At 43.9% G+C, this 15,582-nt stretch overlaps 1 protein-coding gene across 3 annotated transcripts in view; it reads left to right on the top strand.

The window, feature by feature from the left end:
* The window catches only part of CIT (citron rho-interacting serine/threonine kinase), a 153,399-nt gene that overhangs the window by 79,402 nt on the left and 58,415 nt on the right, over positions 1-15,582 (top strand). For all 3 annotated transcript variants that reach the window (XM_044275410.1, XM_044275408.1, XM_044275411.1), the window contains exons 18-24: positions 3,923-4,048; positions 4,150-4,245; positions 7,497-7,613; positions 8,007-8,116; positions 8,210-8,384; positions 10,272-10,469; positions 10,548-10,601. In XM_044275410.1, coding sequence (XP_044131345.1) covers positions 3,923-4,048; positions 4,150-4,245; positions 7,497-7,613; positions 8,007-8,116; positions 8,210-8,384; positions 10,272-10,469; positions 10,548-10,601 — 876 coding nt within the window. The remainder of the gene's footprint in view (positions 1-3,922; positions 4,049-4,149; positions 4,246-7,496; positions 7,614-8,006; positions 8,117-8,209; positions 8,385-10,271; positions 10,470-10,547; positions 10,602-15,582) is intronic.

Here is a 15,582-nt window from a genome sequence, read left to right as displayed (position 1 = left end):
CCTCGCCTAGTACCTTTTCCTCCTCTTCGGGTGCAGTGTGGTATGATTCTTTCCGGTTGGCGCCCTCGGTGCTTCAGTCTGATCTGCTACCAGGTTCGGGCTGCTCTTCTTGGGAAGGTCACCCAACTTCTCTTGGGTGCTCGCCTACCCAGGTCCGGAGGACCTCCGCCTTGAGTTCTTCAGGGTATTCAAGGCGGTGGACCGGGTGTCTCAGTGTAGCGGTGTGCTGCTTTTGAGCTGTTCTATGGCTTCTCTGTTGCCCACTCCTATGCCGGCCTCTGTCTCGACCGCCTTTTCTCGCCGGTCGGTTTGGCTCCCACTCGGTACAGATCACTCCGATGTGGCTTCTGTTCCGGCCGCGCTTCAGAGGCTGTTCCTTCACTGCCCTTCCCTCGGGGGAGAGCGTGGTTGTTCATGTGGATGGTACTGGTGTTCCCTTTGAGTCCCCCTTGTCCACACTGGTTGTACTAGCTGTGTACCTAGTTACCGGGTCTACGGCGTTCTGTCCTCCCGCTGGGTGCAGATTGCATTTTTGTTTTTTTGTTTTCAATTCTAGGCAATGTTTCTGCTATGGACTTACCTTCTCGGTAGCTTGGGAGGACTGCCTTTTGCCAAGATTGTCTTCAGATCTCCCACACCGGGACTGTAGTCCGTCTTCCTGTGGTGACTGCATCGGCTTGGGTTTTAGCCTGTCTTGTCCTGGCATCTGGCGGTTGCTGGACGGACCCTTCGGTTCCTGTCCGTTTGTCCTTCTGCTCCCCCACTCAGGGTGGATCCGGGACAACTTGCTCGGGGGCCGGCGGGACCAGTTCTACCGACCGTTCTACCCGTGTTACTGGTCTGCGCCTGATCATTGGGTTTTCACCCTCTTGCCCAGGCGACTCTAGTGGGCTCGCTAGTGTTCGCTCCTGGCCGTGTTTCGTCCAGGATCTGTTGGAGGACTTAGGTTTTTACCTGGGGTTCTGTGGGAAGCTGGGCGTTCCCCCGCTCTTCCTTTCTCTCTCCATGGTTCTGTTTTTCTCCAGTCCGGCCTGGAACTGGGACTGGGACTCTGTCGCTTGAAGTATCAGGTGTCAGCGCTGCCCTTCTTCTTTCAGCGTTCCCCGGCCCTCTGGGCCTGTCTGGACCTTCTTCCGTGGAGCGGCTCTTGGGTTCCTTTGTGCTGCCCTCCGGTACCGCCCTGGGACCTACATACTGGGCTCTTGGCGCTCCAATCTTTCGCTTGGAGCCGTTACAGTGGTTCTCTCTACTCCTTCTGTCCTGTGCGGTTGTGTTTCTGTAGCCATCGTGTCTCTGGCGGGTGCCTGAGTGGCGGCCCTTCTTGTTCCGAGCCTTTTGTCTTTCCCCAGGACAGGGCTGTTCTCCATTCCGTCTCTTCCTTCCTTCTGAAGGTGGTGTTTGTCTTTCATTTCGTCGAGGCAGTCGTCCTCCCCTTCCCACCCCCGGGAACGGACACTTCACCGGTTTGGACGTTGTTTGGACCTTGCAGTTTTTTACTTGGAGATCTCCGACTCTTGTCTACGTTCGGCCTCTTGGGTTCCAGGAGGTCCGCGCGAAGGGTTGACGGCATCCAGGGTGGCTTTCCTCCTCTTTCTCAGAGTGGCTATTGCTGTGGTTGCCGCACCAAGGGCAGGGTTCTGCTTTTGGTATCACCGTTCATTTCACCAGAGCTGTCGGTTCCTCCTGGGTCAGAGGCATTAGGCTTCGGCCATGCATTTGTGCAAGGCGGTCACTTCTTCCTTGCACACCTTACCAGGTTCTACAGGGTGCGTACTCGGGCTTCAGCGTCTGCTGCCTTGGGCCGCCTGGTCTGCAGGCGGCGGTTTCTTGATGCCTTCGGGTGCTTCGCCTTGGTGCTGTGGTCCCTCCCCTCTTGGACTGCTATTGAACGTCCCAAGGTCTTCTGTGTCCCCCAAGGAAACTGGGCGAGAAAACGAGATTTTTGTATAACTTACCAGTAAAATCTCTTTCTCGCTCTTTCCTTGGGGGACACAGCACCCACCCATTCTTTGTTCTTCTCTGCACGGTTTCCGGGTTTGTTTTACCCGTTGGGTAGTTGGCTTGTTGGTTCCACTTTTGGACTTTGCCTTGTTTTCACTACTTGGACACGCAACTGACAGTCTCTCTCTCCAGGCTGAGGGTATAGCTGTGGAGGAGGGGCTAACAGTTCTTACTTAGTGTCACGCCTCCTAGGGAGATGAGCTATACCCAAGGTCTTCTGTGTCCCCCAAGGAAAGAGCGAGAAAGAGATTTTACTGGTAAGTTATACAAAAATCTCGTTTTTACTTTTACTTTCACTTTCATCTGCTTTCACTGCATCCCAATTTCTAGCAGTGATATCTTCCCATATACTGAAGATAATGCTGTCATTCTGGTATTGTTTGGAATGGCAGCTTTCAAACAATACAAAGCTGCTGCCAATCCAGAGATATGAGCATCTGTCCCCTGTCCTTCAGTCTGGAGTAAAGGGCATGAGTAAAGGAAAAATAGGAAAAATTTTTTTTTTTTGAAATGTGGGATTATCATCATTGAACTGACCCCTAAAATGTAGTAATCAAAGATATTTAATACACTCTATATACCCCCAAAATGGTTCATAAAAAACCTCCTACTTATCCCGCAAAAAAAAATATAAATGAAGGAAAGTAAAAATGTATGACTGCTGGAACACAAAGGGGGGAACATGTTACTGGTCCTTGAGGCTACAATTAATTACCGGTATGCCTTTAAGGGCTTAACAATGCAATTGTGTCCCCTGAGTTGTGCGCCAACAAGATTTACTTCAGACAGATATTAAAAATCTACAATAAAAAGGTGACATTTTTGGGAGGGATTTTCTAATTTTAATGTGACTGTGAGGAGGTTTAAGGGGTTTTTCACCACTGAAAAGTTGGCTTCTTCACACAGTGTTGTCCATGTAAGTGTAGCTGTGTTTGGTACTGCAGTACTTTTAAAGAGAATATGGCACCTCTCCTGACACGTCTGTTTTTAGAAGTAATTGTATTCTTTATGAGAGAAGTTTTTGGAGGATTTTTTCTTAGAACTTGGGCGTGTGACGCTACATAGTCTGACATTTTCCAATTAGACTATGTACGGACACATCCTTTTGACAAAGAAGATGATAATGCCCAGTTGTAAATTTATTCATAACTTTCTATCAGATATAATGGAGGTGGAATAAAAGGAATGCCAAATTACAGAGTTTGTAAGAAAAGATGATCCAGAATTGTTTTTACATCGACAATGCAAGTATCTACTAAAATTTTTTAGGACGGGTGTGCTTCTTTACCAGATACTCTTGCATAGATGAGAGAGCCTGGGACCTGGGGTTAAGTCCCACCAATCACACATTGACCACCTATTCTTTGGACACAGTGCACTTGATAACTCTTTGAGGGGCATTTTTCCTAAAGCTATTATGCAACTATTGTTGCATGAAAAAGCTGCTAAACATGGTGCATGGCACATTTGCACCATAATTGGGGACTCTGAGCTTTTCGCCACTTAAGAAAAGGGACAGCGCTAGGCGGGCGAGAAGTGGCTTCTTGCGGCCTGCCGGATTTACTTCAGCTTACGTCAGAAACTGGTGCAGCTTCGAGTTTCTGGTGCTCCGAGGGCCAGAGATGTGCTTAATTTATTAAGAAGCATCTGCCTTTTAATTAGGTGCACCTCACTCCAGCGCACATGAATCAAGACTTGGCTTATAGGAACGCCAGTCTTGATAAATTATTCCACTCTTAGATAATTGGAAAGAATAATAATTCTGATTAGGGACTACCCATTAAATTAATAATATTTCACATTGCATTTTTATCTTGTGTTTGCTAGTTGGATGATCATTTTTTTCAATAAAAAAGAGTAAGAATTCTTAAGAGCTTTGTCTTGTGTGAAAGAACTGCTTGGAATTGTGTTTGGATTTTAGGAGAGACGTCATTCCTTGGAGAACCAGGTTAGGAGACTGGAGAATGTGGAGCACAGAGAAAACAGGTTGAAGGAAGACATTCAGACCAAATCTCAGCAAATTCAACAGATGGCTGATAAAATAATGGTATATTGTCTTTGGGATGGTGTATAGATGTCTTGTTCTTGTCTAGTAGTCTAGACCCCGTTTGTTCAATCTTATGTTTAAATTTGTGTGTTCTTACATAGGAGCTGGAAGAAAAATATCGAGAGGCTCACATGGGAGCCCAACACTTGGATGTTCATCTGAAGCAAAATGAGCAAGCCTATGTGGAGAAAGTCCGAGTAAATAAATTGCTTTATCGTAAAAATGTTCCCCCTAATTCAGTCCTGACATTATTTAATTATTTTCATCTGTATAGAAGCAGACAAATCATTTAGTGCTGCCATAAACATGGGAAATTATGAAAAATTCTAAGAATTCTCATCCATAGATGATACAATTAATAAAAGAAAAAAGGAGATCTCATAACTCCCTTTTCAGAAGCGAAAAAGAAAAACATACACAAAATAATTCCCCCCCCAAACACTGTACTTTAAAAAGTATGAGATGCTGCTTATAAACAGACTAGATTGATCTATAAGTTCTCTATGCAGTTATCAATGTGTGTTTCTTTTTTCTATGGTTAAAGAGGCATTCCCACAAACATTTTTATTCTCTGGCCCATTAGAAATGTACATGATGCAAATTGTAAGGTAAATTCTGTGTCAGCTGGAGAGTCAGGGTGTCAGTCAAATGACACAATAGAGGACCAAAAGGTAGAGGATAACTCACTACCCCCACACCGGTACCTTCACTGTTATTTACATCGGGTAGCTTTCTAACGGCCCAGAGAATAAAAACTCTTTGTGGGAGTGCTTCATTAACCCTTTAGTGACCCGTCTGTTTTGGCTCTTCATGGCCGAGCAGTAAAAAATAAATAAAAAATGTCATTGTTGTATTCTAACAGCTATAGCATTTTAATTTTTCCGTCTGTGTAGCAGTATGAGGGCTTGTTTTTGTGGGACAAGTTGGAGTTTTTACTGTAGCACCATTTTGGGGTACACAATGCATTGGTTAACTTTTAAAAACACAAAATGCAATCGCGCACTGCCTTTATGCTGGATGTTGAATAAGGCATTGGTGTACATTTTGGCCAAAGCGTAATAAGCCACTAGTTCCTACCTTTTACGGGCCAGGCGTGCATGCTGTACCTGCGCTCCCTGGACTTTGTTTGGCTGTCATGGCCCATAAAAGGTAGGAACTAGTGTTAGGGACCACTCATTAAGGCGACCTTGACGTGGTGAGTGGCCTATTACGCTTTGGCCAAAATGTACACCAATGCCTCATTCTACATCCAGCATAGAGGCAGGGCAGAGTGCTGGTTGCAGAGTGCGATTGCATTTTGTGTTTTTGCGTTTGTATCTGTATTTCGCCATAGCAATCTGCACCTTCTAGGGGTTGTGCGGGCTGAATCCCCCATATTTTTTCTTTGTAGTATATATTGGAGGCGTGGCGATCTCTAAGCAGTCATGCACACCTGACCAGCTAGTATGCCCTGGAGGCTGGTTTTAAAGTCAGTATAAAACTGAGTCTGCTTATATAGCACCTACCAGTAGCCATTAGGCTCCAGGAGAAGTATATAGTGGGCTCAGCATGCATGTTGGTACTTGCATCCCTGGATCCGATGAAAGCTGTAATGGCACCGGACGGGGTTAAAAGCAGATTGTGCTTGGCGTGCATGCTGTACCTGCGCTCCCTGGACTTTATGTGGCTGTCATGGCCCATAAAAGGTAGGAACTAGTGTTAGGGACCACTCATTAAGGCGATCTTGACGTGGTGAGTGGCTTATTACGCTTTGGCCAAAATGTACACCAATGCCTTATTCAACATCCAGCATAAAGGCAGGGCAGAGTGCTGGTTGCAGAGTGCGATTGCATTTGTGTTTTTGCGTTTGTATCTGTATTTCGCCATAGCAATCTGCACCTGCTAGGGGTTGTGCGGGCTGAATCCCCCATATTGATTAACTTTTATTAACTCTTTATGAGAGGATGGGAAAACATCAATACCAACATTGTGTTTTTACTTTGTAAAGTTTGCCAGAAAACTTGTAGTTTTCATATGTATCATTTTGGAGTACATTTTTGATCACTGTTTATTTCAAGTTCAGCAAGTTTTCTTTAACATTTCATTTCAATTTTATTTTTGCTATTTATTAGTCCCTCAAGGGGACTTTAACTTGCAAGTCTCCAATCGCTTCTATAATACACTGTAAAGTCTGAGGACAGGCCTGGCTGTCATGTTGAGACATCGGCACCCCGCGATGCCTGACAGAAGAAGCCTCCGCCCAATGAAGGGATTAAATGGCCAGGATCAGTGCTTCTGCTGATTCGGCTGTTCAGTAGGAGCTTTCATGCGAAAGTCGAGCTCCTGTTGTCTGATGCACAGGAGACCCTTGCAGCGCTTTGATTGGGCTGCCATAAAAAGGTCCCATAGTGACCGCTGTAAAAAGGCATATTGGTGGTCGATAAGGGGTAATAGAAGCACCCCAGCATTTTTTTTATTTTTTTTTTGCCTATTTAGTGCAGCATAGGCTATTATTAAAGAATAATGTAGAGGTTTTTGTGTATACTTTGAGTATAGCTGTTTTAGTTGATGGGCCATTTCTGAATTGTCTGCCATCCTGATGCTTTTTTCCCCTCTCATGTGATTCCCCTATAGCAACCTACATTTTCCATGATATATCTCGCTCTTCAGAGACATAGGGGACAAAGTCTCATCACACTCCATTTGCCCTGCTCTTAGTGCTATGTTAGGGCATTAAGTGATAGATCAGTGGCATAGCACTTCAGACTGCACAGTCTCAGTGAATCCTGTGTAATACATCTTCAGCCTGCTTTCCCTTGCCTCCTGCTTGTGGTAGGTTTCTCCCTGTCATCTCTAACCAGCAGGATGCAGGGGAGAACAGTGTGAAGCTACATCTCATAAAAATATGCTGGGCATTCTGCACATCGCACACACCGATAGTACAGACAGGCAGTGTAAGCATCATTGCATGAACTCCCTTATTATATCACTCACCATTGGTCTCTTAGATGAGGCAGAAATTAATCCATGCATGGGGGGACATACAGAGGAACAAGGAAGGTGGAGCTTGGTTGGTAGTGTCTAAAGAGTGTCCAGGACTCAGGAGGGATTTGATCGATGATGTATTCCTGCAGTTCACAGGAAGTGAGCCACGCAAAAGAGACTCATCTCCTGTCCGCATAGGAGAGCAAGCTCTGGACTGCTGGTCATACTGGGGGGCACATAACTCTGGTGCTGATAATAAAGTGGTTCAAAATGTATGGATGCAACTGAGCTGTGATTAAATAAATTACAATGCTGGGATATTGCTGTTGAGTTAGGGTTATACGTCCAAAAGTAATTTGCCGGAGCGCTTCTTTAAGAACTACATATTTCTCGCCTATATTTGAATAAAGCCTTAAAGCGCCTGACAGTCATTGATTCATACATTTATAGCTGTAATAAAATCTGTTTTCTTCTCGCTCAATAGAGCCTTGAAACAGAAATCAAGAAGGATTTGGAGGAAAATAAAACTCTTCAGCAGCTTCGTGTCAAAAATGAAGAAGAGATCTGTGAGAAGAACAGAATGTTAAGTGAACAGAAAGCCGTAAGTAACATATAGAAATGTTTTTATTTTTCATGACAATAAAGTTAGTATGGAAGAGCAACGATATGTTAGGCTACCTTCAAATTAGCGTCAGCCTTTTCCGGCAGGCAGTTCCGGCGGGTGAACAGCCTGCCGGATCCGTGTTGCTGCTAGTGCACACGTGCCGCCGGAACTCCGCTCCGGCCCCTTTCACTGTAATGGAGGCGGGCCGGAGTTCCTGCCGCAGCACGGCAAACATGCCGAGAGGCGACACGGATCCGGCAGGCTGTTAACCCGCCAGAAGAGCCTGCCGGAGAAGGCTGCCGCTAATGTGAAAGTGGCCTTAAATGGGTGTTTCCAAGAAACCATTGAACTAAGTCTAAATGGTAATTTATGATTCTTTGCATCTTCCAGATGATCAATGCTTTGGAGTCAAAGATCAAGTCTTTGGAACAAAGATTAGCAGAACTGACGGAAGCCAATAAACTAGCTGCAAATAGCAGCTTATTCACTCAGAGGAATATGTGAGTCGGATGTAAAAGGCTTGTAGTTGGCAAAGGCCTGTTTTCTGGATATGTGTTGCATTTTCCAAATATCGTGTTAATTTGTCCTACTAGGAAAGCCCAGGAGGAGATGATATCTGAACTTAGACAGCAAAAATTTTACCTAGAGACTCAGGCGGGGAAAATAGAGGCCCAGAACCAGAAGCTGGAAGAACAGTTGGAGCGAATTAATAACCAGGATCACACTGATAAGACGCGGCTCCTGGAACTAGAGACAAGGTTACGAGAGGTAAAAAAAAATACACAGTTCAATCGTGTCTTGTGGGCAAAGTGAAAACTGTTTGCTGATATTTAAAAGTTCTATGTACCTTTCTACTTGAGGTTTCTTTCCCCCCCCCCCCCCCCCGAAGAGCCCTTAACTGAGTTATCGTTTTAACCTATGACAATATTCATCAAATGACAGCATTTATTCATTGTTTTACCAATGTTTAGTGCATTGCTTAAAGTATATGGACATAATACATGTCTGTAATTGGAATTGAGTAGTATGACATTCCCTGTTATTTCCCTTGTCATCTCATTGGTAGACATGGGTTCTTTCTGTAGCGACACATGCAGACTACATGGTACTGTACAGGGCAGCCTGTGTTCATTCATAGCTTTTCAGAATATTGATAAGGAGTTTGATTTTCCTTGCTACAGACTAGTTCTATGACTGGATCATGTTCCAACCCAGGCAAACACAAGGAGAACATGCAAACTCCATGCACTGCAAGGCACCAATGCTAAGCACTGAGCCACTGTACTGCCCAGTGTTCATCAATTATTGGTGAGAAGGTGTTGGAGCACCTAGTTCATGAATGTTGTGGACATCCCCAGGGGTTTACTAAATCCTGCTATAGTACATGGCTACTCTGTGTAATCATGTGCTATGCCAGGATTAGCTGGACGGGGCGGGCTCCTGCCTGAACTTGCTTTGCTAATCTAAGAGCTGGCATGCAGGACTCTTAGCTTAGCGGGTAATAAAATATTGAGGCACTCAGTTAGAAAGTTTTGCAATTCAAATATATTTTTATTTTATTTTTCGGCATCATCCATTTGCCCGTGGTATATTTAGAAATGACAGACTATTTCTGACTGTCAGAAATAGTCTGTCATTTCTAACGGTCAGAAATAGTCGGATACGGCCTAACAGCCCTTGATCGGCACCGGTGATGCTCCTTGAACAGAGTGCGGTTCCTCACTTTTCTATATCTTAGCGGAGCTCGGCTCATCCTGGCATAGCACATGGTTACAGGGTACCCATGTGCTATGGCAGGATTTAGTAAACCTCAGAGGGGCACAGGCAAAAGCTGCAATATGCGTTCCTGCCCGTACTCACTGCGCTGCGGCCCCATTGATAAAAATGTAAACTCTGTACAACGTTTAGAAGTCAGTGGTGTACAGAGAAGTAGATTTTAAGCGCACAGGGAATGGTGCACTTAAGGGAGGGAAAAGCGTAAGAAAAATATAGAAAACATTAATAAACTATATTCCAAAAACTATTTGTTTTTACAAAAGTTTAGTTACTCTTTTCTGGTAATATGTAATGCAACATATAATGTATTATAAAAATAAAAATGAGGTTTTTTTTCCTACAGCATTCATTGTGACATATTTTAATATTTTAGACGTGAGACGTGACAATACGAATGATTCAATTTTTTTCATTATTTGATAATAAATCATAATGAGTTTATTGTTAAAAAAAACTCATTTTATTACCTCATTTTCCAGGGGCAAGGGTGATTGGAGGACAGAGGGAGCCCCCTCCTTCTGTCTAACCATTCGGATGCAGCATTCACTTTTGACTGCGGCATGTCAGGGGGTTAAGCAGCCACGAATGGAGCTTTCTTATCCAGGTCGTTGCAGGCGGGCGTCATCTTATAACACTACTCACCATGTATGGAGCAGGCTCAGCTTCTGAGGCTGTGCCATTCACCTACTTCACCATTATGACTTACATATATGTCAAATATTGGGAAGGGGTTAAACAAGTATTGCTTTGAAAAGATGAAATATTGATGTGGACATTTAGGCACCATGGGTCTTGTTCACAAACAGGTTGAGAAATCTATTATTTTGCAAAGAGAGCATTCAATAGTCTATTGTTGACCCTTATGTTTTTATAATCTAGATTGGTCTGGAGCATGAGGAGCAGAAGCTTGAGCTGAAGAGGCAGTTAACAGAGCTGCAGCTGACTTTACAGGAAAGGGAATCCCAAATTACCTCTTTACAGTCAGCACGTTCTGCTCTAGAAAGCCAGCTGCACCAAGCGAAAACTGAATTGGAGGACACCACTGCAGAAGCCGAGGAGGAGATACAAGTGTTAAGGGTACATAAAACCCAGTTGTTTTCATTCATTGGAAGATTTAATTTTTACTTTTTAAATATTTTTTTTTCTTCTTTTCAGTCACACAGAGATGAGATCCAGCGCAAATTTGATACCTTACGGGATAGCTGTACAGTGAGTTGTGATATGTTCTATTAATGTGTACAGTTTATAGCGACAAGAATGGGCTTTTATATCTGTGAATATTGTTCATGGCTCAGTACAACTATATATATATATATATATATATATATATAATGAAAAGTAGATGAGCAGCACACACTAAAAAGGTGCAATTCCTTAGAACAGACCACGGACTAGATCCAATTCAAATATGTATAGAAAAAATCCAAGGCGGCACACAAAATCTGTGAAAAACATGGTGTTTATTCCCCCATGTGAAGACAGCAACGTTTCAGCTCTCTCTATGGAGCCTTTGTCTGTACTGTATATATACAGTACAGACCAAAAGTTTGGACACACCTTCTCGTTCAAAGAGTTTTCTTTATTTTCATGACTATGAAAATTGTAGATTCACACTGAAGGCATCAAAATTATGAATTAACACATGTAGAATTATATACATAACAAAAAAGTGTGAAACAACTGAAAATATGTCATATTCTAGGTTCTTCAAAGTAGCCACCTTTTGCTTTGATTACTGCTTTGCACACTCTTGGCATTCTCTTGATGAGCTTCAAGAGGTAGTCACCTGAAATGGTCTTCCAACAGTCTTGAAGGAGTTCCCAGAGATGCTTAGCACTTGTTGGCCCTTTTGCCTTCACTCTGCGGTCCAGCTCACCCCAAACATCTCGATTGGGTTCAGGTCCGGTGACTGTGGAGGCCAGGTCATCTGGCACAGCACCCCATCACTCTCCTTCATGGTCAAATAGCCCTTACACAGCCTGGAGGTGTGTTTGGGGTCATTGTCCTGTTGAAAAATAAATGATGGTCCAACTAAACGCAAACCAGATGGAATAGCATGCCGCTGCAAGATGCTGTGGTAGCCATGCTGGTTCAGTATGCCTTCAATCTTGAATAAATCCCCAACAGTGTCACCAGCAAAGCACCCCCACACCATCACACCTCCTCCTCCATGCTTCACGGTGGGAACCAGGCATGTAGAGTCCATCCGTTCACCTTTTCTGCATCGCACAAAGACACGGTGGTTGGAACCAAAGATCTCAAATTTTGACTCCTCAGACCGAAGCACAGATTTCCACTGGTCTAATGTTCATTACTTGTGTTCTTTAGCCCAAACAAGTCTCTTCTGCTTGTTGCCTGTCCTTAGCAGTGGTTTCCTAGCAGATATTCTACCATGAAGGCCTGATTCACACAGTCTCCTCTTAACAGTTGTTTTAGAGATGTGTCTGCTGCTAGAACTCTGTGTGGCATTGACCTGGTCTCTAATCTGAGCTGCTGTTAACCTGCGATTTCTGAGGCTGGTGACTCTGATGAACTTATCCTCCGCAGCAGAGGTGACTCTTGGTCTTCCTTTCCTGGGGCGGTCCGCATGTGAGCCAGTTTCTTTGTAGCGCTTGATGGTTTTTGTGACTGCACTTGGGGATACTTTCAAAGTTTTCCCAGTTTTTCGGACTGACTGACCTTTATTTCTTAAAGTAATGATGGCCACTCGTTTTTCTTTACTTAGCTGCTTTTTTCTTGCCATAATACAAATTCTAACAGTCTATTCAGTAGGACTATCAGCTGTGTATCCACCTGACTTCTCCACAACGCAACTGATGGTCTCAACCCCATTTATAAGGCAAGAAATCCCACTTATTAAGCCTGACAGGGCACACCTGTGAAGTGAAAACCATTTCAGGTGAACCTCTTGAAGCTCATCAAGAGAATGCCAAGAGTGTGCAAAGCAGTAATCAAAGCAAAAGGTGGCTACTTTGAAGAACCTAGAATATGACATATTTTCAATTGTTTCACACTTTTTTGTTATGTACAGTACAGACCAAAAGTTTGGACACACCTTCTCATTCAAAGAGTTTTCTTTATTTTCATGACTATGAAAATTGTAGATTCACACTGAAGGCATCAACACTATGAATTAACACATGTGGAATTATATACATAACAAAAAAGTGTGAAACAACTGAAAATATGTCATATTCTAGGTTCTTCAAAGTAGCCACCTTTTGCTTTGATTACTGCTTTGCACACTCTTGGCATTCTCTTGATGAGCTTCAAGAGGTAGTCACCTGAAATGGTTTTCACTTCACAGGTGTGCCCTGTCAGGTTTAATAAGTAGGATTTCTTGCCTTATAAATGGGGTTGGGACTATCAGTTGTGTTGTGGAGAAGTCAGGTAGATACACAGCTGATAGTCCTACTGAATAGACTGTTAGAATTTGTATTATGGCAAGAAAAAAGCAGCTAAGTAAAGAAAAACGAGTGGCCATCATTACTTGGGAAAACTTGGGAAAAACTTTGAAAGTGTCCCCAAGTGCAGTCACAAAAACCATCAAGCGCTACAAAGAAACTGGCTCACATGCGGACCGCCCCAGGAAAGGAAGACCAAGAGTCACCTCTGCTGCGGAGGATAAGTTCATCCGAGTCACCAGCCTCAGAAATCGCAGGTTAACAGCAGCTCAGATTAGAGACCAGGTCAATGCCACACAGAGTTCTAGCAGCAGACACATCTCTAGAACAACTGTTAAGAGGAGACTGTGTGAATCAGGCCTTCATGGTAGAATATCTGCTAGGAAACCACTGCTAAGGACAGGCAACAAGCAGAAGAGACTTGTTTGGGCTAAAGAACACAAGGAATGGACATTAGACCAGTGGAAATCTGTGCTTTGGTCTGATGAGTCCAAATTTGAGATCTTTGGTTCCAACCACCGTGTCTTAGTGCGACGCAGAAAAGGTGAACGGATGGACTCTACATGCCTGGTTCCCACCGTGAAGCATGGAATGGAAAAGGATCCGCTCAGAATGCATCAGTTTGCCTCCGATCAGTCTCCATTCCGCTCTGGAGGCGGACACCAAAACGCTGCTTGAAATGTTTTGCTGTCCGCTTGACGAAAATGGATCCGTCCCCATTGACTTACATTATGTGCCAGAACGAATCCGTTTTCTCTGACACAATCTGGCACAATAGAAAACGGATCCGTCTCCCATTGACGGATCCGTATTGGCTTTGTTACAGATAATACAAATGGATCCGTTCATGGTGGATGCATGCGGTTGTATTATTGTAACTGATCCGTTTTTGCAGATCTATGACGGATCCGCCCAAAATGCTAGTGTGAAAGTAGCGTAACAGGTTTCTTAGTGACTTAATGGCTTTTCAAATATCTTTTGAGCAGCTATTCATTTGGGAAAGATTTAGCACACAACCACTCTGTTTTCCAGAAACGTATGTGACACTTACTGTATTCTGAATTTCTTAGAAAAGCTAGAAGTACCGATTGTCATTTTTCTGGCTGAAATGGACTGATTTTTGTGGGAGCATTGCTGTTGGAATCACAGTCACTCTTCCGCTGCTTTTAACCTTGGCATTGCAAGGGTAGAACCCACAGCGTAAACTGACATGCTATGGATCTGAAAACCTGCAGCGCAAGTCTTTTTATGCTGCAGTTTTTTTCTCCAGCATGTGGATAAAATCGCTTCCTTTTTGCTGCTACTGTAAATGCAGACCATCCGCATGTAATTACACGGTGGAGAATTCCTTGAATTTGTGGCCATACATTAAAAGCACTCACGTTTCAGTTTTCCTATCATTTAAAGGTTATGGACACCTGTGGGGGTCACAGCTTTCAGTCTTGGTGCATTTGCAGACTAGTAGGCTCTTTACTTCACACTGAATCCATCAGAGACCTGCTGTGATGGCTTTTGTATTTTTGGTTTTAATTTTTGCAACATTTTAAAGGAAACCCGTCACTATGGCAGTGTACATTTCCATCAGCATGTTAGAGCAGGAGCTGAGCAGATTGATATTTCGGGGTGCATCCACCGAAGTTATGAGGAGGCCTAGAAAGTGGAAAATGAGACGGACCTGCTGGCCCATCCCCGCCAACAGCATACGAGAGCAGGAAGAGCTCAGTATAATAAATGACCCCCATAGGTTTTGTTTTTTTAAAGCATTTTGTGAAACTTTCACACAGAACTTTTTGACAGCTTAATTTGGTGCAGATTCTGCACCTAAAACTGCCAAGTGAAAATTTCCCTCCCTTTGTTTGTAATGGGAATTCACGCTGCAGTACATGCAGTCGTGGATTTTTGGCAGTTTTTGACTCAGAATCCATGCCAAAGTCAACCTTCAAGAAACCGCTTAGGCTTACTTCACACACAAATTTACTTAACACTGAAACCTTTTACTCCCTCTTGGGGCAAGACCTAGGGGGAGATTTATCAAACTGGTGTAACGTAGAACTGGCTTAGTTGCCCATAGCAACCAGTCCGATTCCACTTTCATTTTTCACAGCCACTTTGGCTGTTCTACGTTACACTTGTTTGATGAATCTCCCCCATAGTGTCTAATCAGACCAGTCCTGTAGTCCTTTTCATATTTGCCTGAGACATAACTGCATGCCGTGTCTTGTAGTAATCTGACATTTCTATCTGGGTGCATTTTGTGTTTTTAATGTCGGTAATTGTGTGTGTGTGTGTATATATAGTAGGGCTGCACGATTTTGGAATTTTGTGCGATTGCGATTAGGGCCCTAAAAATTGCGATAACGATATGCGATGCAATATTTTAAGGGAATTGTGCTAGAGGTCTATTTGCTTGGATTTTCCTATATGAGCCACTGACGCGGCTGGGTATGACATAGTTATGGGGGATCTGTGGATGGCACTGTTATGGGGGATGTGTGGATGGCACTGATATGTGGTGGATCTGTGGAGGACGCTGTTATGTGGTGGATCTGTGGAGGACGCTGTTATGTGGGGGATCTGTGGAGGACGCTGTTATGTGGGGGATCTGTGGAGGATGCTGTTATGTGGGGGATCTGTGGAGGATGCTGTTATGTGGGGGATCTGTGGATGACGCTGTTATGTGGGGGATCTGTGGAGGACGCTGTTATGTGGGGGATCTGTGAAGGACGCTGTTATGTGGGGGATCTGTGGAGGACGCTGTTATGTGGTGGATCTGTGGATGACGATGT

The sequence above is a fragment of the Bufo gargarizans genome, chromosome 1 (genome assembly GCF_014858855.1).
Source record: "Bufo gargarizans isolate SCDJY-AF-19 chromosome 1, ASM1485885v1, whole genome shotgun sequence".
Taxonomy (NCBI): domain Eukaryota; kingdom Metazoa; phylum Chordata; class Amphibia; order Anura; family Bufonidae; genus Bufo; species Bufo gargarizans.
The sequence above is the reverse complement of the archived record's forward strand: the minus strand, read 5'-3'. Positions and strand labels throughout refer to the sequence as shown.